We start from the raw sequence: 12,456 nt of genomic DNA on the forward strand, positions 1-12,456 counted from the left end.
TCTGATGGGGGGCTCGATCCCAGGACCCTGAGATCCACGCCTGAGCCAAAGGCAGGCGCTTAACCAACTAAGCCACCCAGGCGCCCCAAGAGAGAATCTTAAGCAGACTCCGAGCTGAGCCTGGAGCCCGACCTGTGGCTCAATCTCATGCCCCTGAGATCATGACCTGAGCTGAAATCAAGAGTTGGACACTTAACCAACTGTGCCACCCAGGCACCCCCAATTAGCTAACATTTATTGAGTGCTTACTCTGTAACAGGCAGTGAGCCAAGTACTCTACATGCATTTACACTTACAGCAATTAAGACTTAAAACAACGCTTAGACACACAGATGCAACTGAGGATTCTAAGCATTAGATAAGCTGCCTGAGGCCACTTAGCTAATTAGTGACTCAGGATTTGACTCTAGGTGGTCAATTTCCAGAGTCTCTTTCTCACTGCACCACCATGCTGGAATAGGCACGTAATGGACCCCAAACCAAGATGAGTCCTTTGCCTTTGAGGAGCTTATTTTTTGCTTGGGGAAATAAAATATAACTCATAACTTACTATACTCAACAGGCTTACATTAAGCACTCATCCAAGCCTCAAGTGTGGCAATTATTTCGTTAAAATGGCCAGTCAGTATTGGGTACCTCCTCCGCTGATTCCAGAAGATTCAGTCTCATGCGACCTTGACAATTAAGAGGAACTAAGGATGTTAGGAATGCAAAATCCTCTCCATGGATCATCATTTATTTTGGAAACATAATTTATAACCCCTTATAACCCGACTAGAAAAGAGGAAACTGAAAGATCACAGTAAAAGCCAAAGAAAATAGTGATGTCTAGATCTCTTCAAAAGACAGCAAAGGAGTGAGTCAGGGGACATTTGGGATTCCCAGAATGATGACTGCATGGGATTAGAATATGTGTTAAGAAGTATATAAGCAGCAGGAAGTGAAACCACATCCAGTGCACCCATTGACTAATTTGAATAAAAGGGGGTGGTGATCCCAGTTTCTCATGGGTTCTGTCTAGGAGGCAGGGCTTTGTGTAGACAATGACTGTGCAGAAGCCAAGCCAAACCTCTTAATTTTTCAGGGTGGCTGGTTGGCCTGGAATTAGGAGTGCTTTAATCACCTCCTCTTCACCCCATTGTGAGGGAAGGATTTCCACCCTAAAGTCATGGAGATGGCCAAATGCATGACACCCAACACTAGACAAGTGAAATTGGCAGCAGTTTATTAGTCACATAATCATAGTTCCGGGGCAGAGTGAACAACCAGAGGTGGTAGGATTTCGGCTCAGGTGGGAGGCAGGCGTGCTTTGCGGTATCAAGAAGGTGAGGCGCCCTGTGGTTCCCACAGGAGGACATGATTGTCTTTTGGATAATTCCATGGGTGGCAGAGAACTTAAACCCATTACTCAGGGGTCAGCAGTAAGTGCCTCTGCTCCATTCGCTAAAGAAGGTACTTGTCCAGGTGACCTTTTCCATGGGAGTAGGTTGGGGAGAGAAACTTGCAGTTAAGCTGTTCTAGACCCTCCTGATTTCAACAGATGTCAACCAGCCTGTGATATTAGACCTGAGTTTTAGGCCGTACACTATAGGGTGAGATACATCAGCAGCTTTGCTGACTGCCCTTTGTCTCTAGATTTGGCACGTTCCTACCCCTGACCTGGTGAGACCGTTAAGTGGTCTCATCTCCACCAACTTGGGACAGGAAATAACTCTAAAAATCAAGGCACCCTAAAGCTTTTCCTTTCTCCTGCGGCTGATCTTTCTGTGACTTCCCAAGATGAAGAGGAGGAGAGAAAAGAGAATCAGTTCATTTCACTGCATATTTGGGACAAATGTTTCATGGAGTAGGGAAAGACTGAAATAAAATTAAAACTGTTTACCACCACTCCTCATTCATTCTCCATGCAGTGATCAGAACGATCTTTTAAAAACCAAATATAATCTTACCAGGCTGCTACTTAAAACACTTCCATGGCTGTCCATTGGTCTTAGGATAAGGACAAACTCCTTGCCATGGCCCGCAAGGCTCCATAAAGTCCAGCCCCTGCCTGCCTGTCCAGTCTTATCTCATGCTTTACTTTCCCCTTACTATCTATGCAGTAGGCATCCAGGTCTCCTTTAAGTTCCGTAAACCTGCTATGCATTTTCTGCCCCGGGGCCTTCGCACATGCTCATCTTTCTGCCTAGAATGCTCTTCCCTACCCTATTCACCTAGTTAGCTAGGACTTAACCTTCAGGTTTTAGCTAAAGGGCTGCATCCTCAAGGAGGACCTCTCTGATCTCCCCAAAATGGTCAAATTCCCCTATTTTAGGTTCTCAGAGAATCCTTTTTCTTCTTCATCATGATCCTCTTCACAAAATGCAAATTTACATTTGAATTATTTGATTAATGTCCATCTCCTCACATCTCCATGACAGCAGCAACCTTATCTATCATTGGTCTCTAGTGAATGCCTAAGAGAAAACTCGCGTTCCTATTCTCTACTGTAATACTTCTGGGACCAAATGTTTGTGGAGTTTTCCCACACCAACCAGTTTTCCAACTCTCCAGACACCAACTGAGTGTCCTACAATTCAATTGCATCATTAACTCCTGGTGTTAGCCTAGACCCCATAGGTTGAGGCCTCAACCCCACAAGATTGTCCTCCACTTCAGGTGCCAGTTGCAAGTCCCAGGGTGTCGCCTGTACTTCAGACCAACTGGCTAAGAAATGGGGGTTCCCATAGCCCCCTTCTCAGGCTCAGTCATTTGCCCAAATGGTTCATACAACTCAGGGAAACCTTTGTTTGTATTTACTGGTTTATTATGAAGGATATAATGATACAGACGAAGAACCAGATGAAGAGGTACATAGGGCAAGGTCCAAAAGGGTCCTGAGCACAGATGCTTGTCCCTGTGGAGTTGGGGTACAGCACTCTCCTAGCATGTAGATGTGTTCATCAATTCAGAAGCTCTCCACATCTCATAATTGAGACATTTTTAGGGGGACTTCATCACTTGGGCACAATCAGTTGTTAACTCAGTTTCCAACCCTTCTCCATTCTGGAGGATGAGAGAGTGGGGCTCAAAGTTCTAAGCTTCTGATCATGGCTTGGTCTTTCTGGCAACCAGCCCCCATCCTGAAGTTAGGAGCCCACCAAGAGTTGCCTCGTTAGAACACAACACACTCTTATCACCCAGCAAATTCTAAGGGATTTAGGAGCTCTGTGTCAGGAATTGGGAGTAGAGACCGAATATATGTCTTATTATGTCATAGTTCCTCAATGAATATATGTTGAATGAAAGTGTCAATGAATGAATTGTGATTTGGGGATCTCCTGAGAAAAGGAAGTAAAAGGAACACTTCAGTAATCAAATTATACATTATTTTTTATAATAAAAACATTGATATTTTCTTATCAAAACATATTACCTAGTTAAGACATGTACATTGCCAAACTAGAATTAGGAAGTGTTTAAAAACTGGTGCCCTCTGAAGAGAGAAATGCAAGTTCTTTACCAATTCTACATGAAACCAGCTAATGTTACTAGAAAGACATGAAGTAGTGAATACTGGGCAATTACCATATAGAATAATGGATTTAAGTATAAGAAAATAGGTCCTACAAAGTGTGATTCTCCTTGGGATGCCTTTGCTGAGGACATTATTATTATTTTTTTTATTCTTATGTTAATCCCCATACATTACATCATTGGTTTTAGATGTAGTGTTCCATGATTCATTGTTTGTGCATAACACCCAGTGCTCCATGCAGTATGTGCCCTCCTCAATACCCACCACCAGGCTAACCCATCCTCCCACCCCCCTCCCCTCTAGAACCCTCAGTTTGTTTTTCAGAGTCCATCGTCTCTCATGGTTCGTCTACCCCTCCGATTTCCCCCCCTTCATTCTTCCCCTCCTGCTACCTTCTTCTTCTTCTTCTTCTTTTTTTTTTTCTTAACATATATTGCATTATTTGTTTCAGAGGTACAGATCTGAGATTCAACAGTCTTGCACAAGCTGAGGACATTTTATGCAGTAGACTAAAAACAAGATACAAATACGATGCATGTTACTGTACGAAGTGTCAGACATTTTACACACCATTGACATAACACATCACCCTCTCACCTAAAGCATCTGTGGGGAAGGTGAAGGAGGATAGTAGGTGGATCCAGTGACTAATTGTCATTCCAAATTCTGACTCCATTTGGGGCCTCTAGAGGTGATAGAAACACACTAGGGATAGGCACCCCAAAATAAAATAAAATAAAGGTATAAAGTTTCAGAGGTTTATCAGAATGGAAATCTGTAGCTTGTACATAGAATTCTAAGAGTAAAAATTTAAATTCTGAAGAAGTCATATATAATGCACTCTTAAATATATATATCATACATATAAGAAGTCATATATAATCTACTATCTCTGAAAGATAGTAAAAAAAAAAAAATGAAAGTTCAGTCTGGCCTAGTTTATTCCTGAGTTTAAAGCCAGATAAAATCCTGGGTCAAAAAAAGAAGTGTTTTGCTCATATTTACTTTACATGAATACAGTAGAAAGCATCTGGTTTTTAAAAAGTATCAAAATGGCACATTAGAATATGTATTAAGGAAACTCATACATCCTTCATCAGTTATTGTGTTGAATAGTGGTCTCTATTTATTCTTTAAAAGAGTTGTTTAGAAATAATCAATTCTAATACCAAAACCATGAAAAGGAAATCCTGAAGGAGGATCCTAAAACCTGACTATCCATTTTCATATTCTTAGTGGTCGATGTACAGAAGTGGTAAAAGTTTGGGTGTGAGTTGCTTTTTAAGTAGCATCCAGACTGCGTCCATTCTAATTGGCTGCAAAGTACAGGATGTTAAAGGCATAAAGGTGGCCTTTTTCCATTTTAACAGCAGTAGCTACTTCCAGTCATAGTAATAGGCTGTGTGTTAAAATGTATCGGGTAGTTCAGCAGTTAGATTGGATGGATTCCAGGGCTGGTCTGGTGGGTTACCTCATTTGGTCCGCAGCCCTGACAGGACTGCCGAACAGAGACCTAAGCCCTGGTGGGGCTTCAGGGGTGGTCCAGGCTCCCTAAGAACCCTAGAACCGCAGAAGGTATGGCTGAGTCTGTGTTCCAGTGAGTCACGCTTGCTCTCTGTCCCGGTCATCTGTTGCTGCATAACGAACAACCTGAAACTTAGTGGCTTAAACCAACAGTTTTGTTCTGTGGGTAACCTGGGAGGCGTCTCACACAGTGGCAGTCCGATGGTAGCAGGGCGTGGAATCATCTGAAGGCTTCTTTTCCATGTCCAGTGACTACGTTTGGATGGCTTGGAAGCTGGGAACTGGTCAGGCATCTCTGTTCTCCATGTGGCTTCTGGAGCTTCCTCACAGTAGGGTGGTCTGAGGAGAGTCAGACTTTGGTATGGGGCAAGCTTCCTTCACAGCAGACGTGGGCAGGACCGGAAGCGGAAGCTGCCAGCCTCAAGACCAAGACCCCGAAGCCGGCACAGCGTCACTTCCACTGTTGGATAAAGCGATCAGAGCTGCCCACATGCAAGAGGAGGAGACATAACCCTTAGGTCCTGAGGGTCAGGTGCCCAGGAATTTGTGGCCACCATTAATCCTCCACAGCCTCCAGCCAGCACCCAAAGGGTTTGTTCATAGTTGTACCTTATCCCAGTCTGGCCTCATAAGGAGCTGCTTTGCATTCATGTAGCTCTTTGTGCATTAACAAGGAAGTTCGTGTACGCTCACTCAGTTTGTCCTCCCGACATCTCTGTGGGATCACAGTTGGGGTAGGAAGGCAACTGAGGCACAGAGTTAAAAGCCTAGGATCACACAACTTCCTAGGGACAGAACTGAGACACAGATCTGAATCTCTCGACTCTCAGTCCATGCTGAGGGATTCTGGTTTATTTGTTTGTTTGTTCAGTCTGCTCTCTGACATATCTAGAGCTGCAGGAGCAGAAAACACATTTCCCTTTGGTTGAACATTTGGCCGCAGATCTTTGCAGGTCAAGCTCAGGGTGCAAACAAAGGAAACGTTAACACGCCTGCTCAGCCCTGTGCCATCAGTAAGGACTCTGGAAGCCGGTGTACCGGCCTTCACTCTTGGGAAACTCTCTCCGGATCCTCCAGCGGCAGCAGCTGGGCAGGATGGCAAAGTCGGCGAGGTCCTGGGAGCCGAAGCGCCAGGTGGCGTAGCACCTGTAGGCACAGTGCCGCAGCCGGCTGTTAGAGTTTTCATCCAGCTCCAGCAAGGGCTCCTGGTAGAGCAGGAGGAACTGCAGGAGCTGTCGGGACAAGACGAGCTTCCTGAAGGGCTCTGAGGTGGTGATGCAGGCACCCGCCTTTTTCCGACAGCACAGTTCTTCCAGGCATCTGTGGCTCTCGGGGAGCTGGGACGGGAGGCAGTGTCCACACTGGCACCAGTCTGGGCTGTTGCTGGATCTGGGAGCCGCTTCGTCACTTAACAGCTGGATCTCCTCTGCTTGTCCAGGAATAGGGGATGGGTCACGGAGAGATGGGGGCAGCCTGGACAAGTCCATTGAGGGTCTCTGAAAAAGTCAAGTTACCAAACCCATCAGCAGTGACAACCCCTAGGGTTCTAGGTCCTTTATTTCTGTCATTAACTTATAAAATTACACTTACTATCACATTAATACCAGTAGCTATCATTTATTAAATGTATATATCAAGACTATCCCAGTGTTTTATAAACTTGCCCCGTTTAGCCTTTGAAGAACCTCATGAGGTATGTGTCCTTCTCTCCACTTCATAGATTTAGGAAGTGAAATTCAGATAAACCAGGCCTCAAGGCAGGTATCTCCTGTTCATGGAGACCTTCTTGCCCTGATCCTTCCCCCCACCCCATCTAGGTAGTTCCACCCCCACCCAGGTCACTCTCTTAGTGCATCATGAGATGCCGTGTTCTTCAGAGTACTATCACTATCTGAAGTGATCCTATTCATTAATATGTCCTCTGGATGGTTCTTCTTCCACATGAAAGTGCGGGGGGGCCCTGTCTGCTTTGTTACTGCTGTATCCCCAATGCCTAGGATAGTACCCAGCACATAGTAGACAGTAAATCTTTGTTGATTTTGCTCTACTCTCTCCTTTTCCACCAGCCTCCCTCTTCCAGTAAATTCATTTGTTATCCTCCAAGAGGAGTTGCCATAATTGACATCATTTATATCTGTTCTTTGTAACATATACCTTCATTCACCAGACAAAGTTTGAGTGAGTACATTAAAATTAAATACTTCCTATACATGAGCACTTACAGCAGCACTATTAACAATAGCCAAAGGGTAAAAACAACCCAAATATCCATCAACGGATGAATGGATAAAAATGTTATGTCCAGGGGCGCCTGGGTGGCTCAGTCGTTAAGTGTCTGCCTTCGGCTCAGGTCATGATCCCAGGGTCTTGGGATCGAGCTCCGCATCGGGCTCCCTGTTCCGTGGGAAGCCTGCTTCTCCCTCTCCCTCTGCTGCTCTCCCTGCTCATTCTCTCACTCTCTCTCAAAAAAAAAAAAAAAAAAATGGTTTCCAGGGACTAGGGGGAAGTGGGTGTGAGGAGTGGCTGCTGAATGGATGCAGGGTTTCCTTTTGGGTTGATGAAAAAGTTCTGGAACTAGATAGTGTGATGGTGGCACAGCATTGTGGATGAGATTTTGAATTTTAAATGTCACTGAATTGTACACTTTACAGTGGTTAAAATGGTAAATTTTATGTGTATTCCCCTCCCCATCCCTCAGCTCATGTTATACCCAAACCCGATAAGGACATTACAAGAATGGAAAAACTTTGGCCAGTGTCTCTCAATAAGAGACATAAAAATCTTAAATATTAGTGAATCGAATCCAGCGATAAATACAAAGAGTAATTTATTACCTTCAAATTGATTTTATTGTAGGAATGCAAGTTTGGCTTATCATTTGAAAATCAATTTCTGTAATTCACCACATAACAGAAAAAAGAAAATTCATTGAACATTTTTTAAAAAGCAGAAAAAAGCATTATTTTAAAAATTCAGTATTAATTTATGATAAAAATTCTTAGCAAACTAAGAACGGAGGAGACTTTTCTTAATCCAGTAAAGCATTCTTTAAAGCCCTACAGCAAATACTATAGTGAAATATGAAAAGCTTTCTTCCTGAGATAGGGAATGAGACAAAAAGATGTTTGCTATTAACCACTTCTAATCAGCGTTGTACCAGGGGTCCTAGCAGGTGTAATGAACACCAGGAGCTGGAAGAGGCAAAGAAGGATCCTCCCTTAGGGCCTTCAGAAGCCCTACCAACACCTTGATTTCAGACTGCCAGCCTCCAGAATTGTGAGAGAATGAATTTCTGTTGTTTTCGGCTACTTAGTTTGTGGTGATTTATTATGGCAGCTGTAGAAGTCAGTTAGTGAAGATGTCCAGTGGTCAGAGCTGCTGAGGAGAGCAGGAATTAGAACACCCCCTTTAGAGAATGGTTTGATAGTATCATATGCCAGCCTTCTGACCCAGCAGGTCCACTTGTAGGCACCACATGTTTACCATGGCAGCATTTCTGCATGAGCTCCAAAGTGGAAACTACCCAAATGTCCACCAACAATAGAAGGGATAAATAAATTGGTTGTTTGTAAAATGGAAATTATACAACGAGAATGAACTATTGCTCTATGCCATGTCATGGATGACTCGCAAAAACATACTGAGTGAAAGAAGTCTGACACTCCACAGAGTATATACTGAGTACATACAGGATTCAAATTTTATAAAATCCTGGAAGAGATAAAACTAACCTTTGGGTACAGAATAACGATGACGTTTAAGGGAAGGTAGTGATTGGGTGGAGGCGTGAAAAGGGCTTCTGCTAATATTCTGAGTTACATGTACTTACTGTGTTAAAATTCATCAATTGCGATTTCCACAAATTTATAGCTATATTTTTATTTATTTATTGTAAAGATTTTATTTATTCATCTGAGAGAGAGAGAGAGAGAGCGCATGAGCGGGCTAAGGAGCAGGGGGAGAGGGAGAAGCAGGCTCCCCGCTGAGCAGGGAGCCCCATGTGGGGGCTCTATATTGGGCTTGATCTCAGGACCCTGGGATCATGACCTGAGCCAAAGGCAGATGCTTAACTGACTGAGCCACCCAGGTGCCCTGCTATATTTTTATTTAATAGTAACTTTTCTTTAAAAAAAAAAAAAAAAGACTAAATGTTTTAACTTACTGGGAGTTTTTCACCTTCGACATTTTGCAGACTTTTTCCGAGTAGCTGCTGGTCCACCATCCTAATATGGGATTCATCCACAAAGGACACGTATTTTAATGTCTAGGAAAAGAGGGTTAAAAATTTTACCCATTTTTGTACAGAATTATCAACAATCACATCCTGAACATATCTAAAGGCAAGTGTTATTCCTATTTACCAAATGACAAACTGTTAGAAGCTGACCAAAAACTCTTGCTAGCCAAGAATGAATGATTTCTGAGTCCAAAGGTAAATCAGCAGTGAGACCCTGTGCACCTTAATATGTGGACTTCAGAGTCTCCACAGCTTACTGCCTGATGACTTTAGGTCTCCCACGTGCTCTGTAAAAGTCCTTTTGTGTTCCCTCAATTTCAGTTACTCTAGATTGAATATCCCTAAAATTTTACTGTTGCAACTTAAATTATTTATATTTTTGCTGACTTTCATCCTATCTTGAGCTATGAAATGGTAATTATTTTTAGTTGCAAAAATGAACTTTCATTTCAAATTGTATAATACATGTACAGCGGCCCGTGAATCGTGTCTTCAGCTGCTGGGAAAGGACAGTAATGTTCTTATGAGGGAAAGACAAAGACCCTCTTTGTTGTTTGAAGTACTGGAGGTTTCTCCTTGATTGGGAGAAATCATGGAATCAAGTGTAGGGGACCTGCTTAGTAGAAGCCTAATTAAACAAATCAAAACAATACAGATGAGCTCAAATTCCGTTTGACTCGTCCCCCATCCTAGGTTCCTTTGTAGAAGGAATCACTGTTGTCACTTTTGTGTGTACCTTTTTGTATACATATATTATCCTCCCTATACACCTTCATGCATGTGTATAATAAATGTAGAAACTATATAGAGCATATATAAAATATATAGAATGTATGCATGTTATTTGTATGATTATATATAAGCACATGTATAATATACATGTAGAAAATACATGGGATGAGTTCATATCATATGTGTAGTTGTCTTTTATCATATCATGGTATATATCATACCGTATATATTGTCCTATAGTTTTTTTTTTTTCCTTTCAACAACATGTTTTGGATATTTGCTCATGCCAGTACCTATAACATAGTGGTTATGAAGATGAATTCTGAAACCAGCCTGCCTGAGTTGGAATTCCAGCTCCCCCGCTACTAGCTGTATGACTTTTGGCAAATTATTTAACCCTCCTGCACCTCAATTTCCTCATCTTTAGAAAGATGACAGTAGCACCTATTTATAGGGTTGTGTGAAGATTCTATGAATTAATATATATAAAGCACTTTGAAGTTCTATAGAAATGTTTGCTCTTATTATTATCCACGTATTCTTTTAAACTGGTGCCTGGTGCTCTTTGCTATGGACTGGTCATAGTTTCTTTCACCATCCACCTGTTGGACATTTGGGTAGATGCTCTTTCTTGAGGGTAGGTATGGAGAAGTGGAAATGCCAGGCTGTGAAGTATGTCCCATCTAAATGTTATTAGATACTGCCAAATTGTTCTCCAAAGTCACTATACTATTTTTTTTGGCTGTACCAATTTAATAAATCTAACAAAACTGCCAAGTCCTAGAACATAAACATTTGTTCTCCCTCTATCTTGCCTCTTCGTTTTTGTTTCTGTTCTTCCCTAAGACCAAAGGATTCATCTGAGAGATGGTGGATCAGGGTAGAGTCCAGAGACTTGTCCACTATGGGATTACACCTGTGATTTGCGCCTTATTTTTGCATGTTTCTCAGTGACCTGACCGACTCTCTGGGTATTTTGGCACCTACTGATGCAGTGAGCCTTACCGGCTTTGGCTCCACAATGGGCTTATACTTCTTCCTGTAGTAGTATTCATTGACTGCACAGTATCCACACCACTTGCAACAGGGATAAATGCGGGATCGACAGCATTTACTTGAGTAAGTGTTGATGAGGCAGTCGATGAACAGAGTGGCCTGGGGAAAACCCAGATCGTGCCATGTTAGTGAGATTTCTTTTTGCCAAATCACTTTCCTAAAGTATGGAAAAGAGAATCCCTTACCAAACTAAAGTAGGAGATGACTGAGCCAACGTACACGGCCAACTGGATAATGTTAAATTTTCCTCCCTGAAAACAAATGGGAAGGTGACTTGGTTGACATTCAGAGCAATGCTCTTTTGCTCTACCATGTAATTGTCAGCTCCAGCAGAGGAGGGAGTCTATGTTCATGGCAACAGAGACTGCAGACTGAAAATAGGATTCCTGTTCATCCTGTTCTTGCCTTCTGGGATGCGCTCGAAAACATGACTGTTTTAAACAAAGAAGCACTGGAACCCACACACTGAGTTTGTTGTTTTTCCATACAAGGTGAGAGCTTCAGACAAGTTTTCCCTAAAAGTGGTTTGAGATTACCTTGGAAGCAGAGGGAAGGAATGTCTGCACACTCTTCCCTTAGGTGTCCTCGTGGTTTTTCTTCTCAATGATCTTTCCATTCTCTCAGCTTCTATCCCATTGACTCTTGTGTTGCTTACCACCATATGACATAACATATAACATAAATAATACAGTTTTGGACAAGGCGTTGTGGGCATCTATGGAGTTTTGCATGCCCAGTATCCCCTCCCTCCTTCTTATGGAGACAACACCCCAGTTTTCCTTTGGAGAACCATCTCTGTCCATACTTGGTCCATATAGTTTGAGAGGAAGGGGCTGGTTCAGGGCAGGTCCAAGACCAGCCACTGAGAGTATGGTGTGACCTAAACATAATGATCAGTTCAGCACAGGGCACGTGGCCCATATTGGGCCAGTCAGAGCCAAAGGCATCTGCCTGAATCCTTTGCTGAACCTTTTAGCAAAGAGATATTCTCTTTTTATTGAGACTGCTGGACCGGTAAGATATAAGGAGCTGCCAGAAACCACCATGTAGACATGGCCAACTGAGGATGATGCCAAAACAGAAGAGAACAGATACAAGAAATGGAGGGAGGCAGATTCCTAAGGATGTTGTTTGAACATCTGGATCCAGCCATGCCTGAAGCCTGAAAACTGCCCCTGGATTTTTCAGCTATGTGAGATTTAAAAAAAAAAATTTTTTTTTCCCTAAGCCAATTTGAGTTGGCTTCTGTTACTTACAAAGTATTTTGCAAAAAGGATTTCTTTCTTTCCCTCTCTCTTTTTAAGCATCAGAATATTTTTAAAGTTGAATATTCAGTTTTCTTCCCAATCCTGCTCTTGTAGTGATCAGATGACTTCATCGTGGACAGGAC

At 42.6% G+C, this 12,456-nt stretch overlaps 2 protein-coding genes across 5 annotated transcripts in view; one reads left to right on the forward strand and one right to left on the reverse strand.

Annotated features, from left to right (window-relative positions):
* IFT81 (intraflagellar transport 81) overlaps positions 1-12,456 on the forward strand; it is a 181,884-nt gene that overhangs the window by 19,035 nt on the left and 150,393 nt on the right. The gene's annotated exons all lie outside the window — the stretch shown is intronic.
* P2RX7 (purinergic receptor P2X 7) overlaps positions 3,993-12,456 on the reverse strand; it is a 43,932-nt gene continuing 35,468 nt past the window's right edge. The window contains exons 10-13 of the mRNA XM_035016972.1: positions 11,252-11,317; positions 11,016-11,165; positions 9,204-9,305; positions 3,993-6,537 (exon numbers count right to left, since the gene is read on the reverse strand). Of these exons, the coding sequence (XP_034872863.1) occupies positions 6,052-6,537; positions 9,204-9,305; positions 11,016-11,165; positions 11,252-11,317 (804 nt within the window). The 3' untranslated portion in view covers positions 3,993-6,051. The remainder of the gene's footprint in view (positions 6,538-9,203; positions 9,306-11,015; positions 11,166-11,251; positions 11,318-12,456) is intronic.

Source organism: Mirounga leonina, unplaced genomic scaffold (assembly GCF_011800145.1).
Source record: "Mirounga leonina isolate KUSES-001 unplaced genomic scaffold, KU_Mleo_1.0 Mir_171, whole genome shotgun sequence".
NCBI lineage: Eukaryota > Metazoa > Chordata > Mammalia > Carnivora > Phocidae > Mirounga > Mirounga leonina.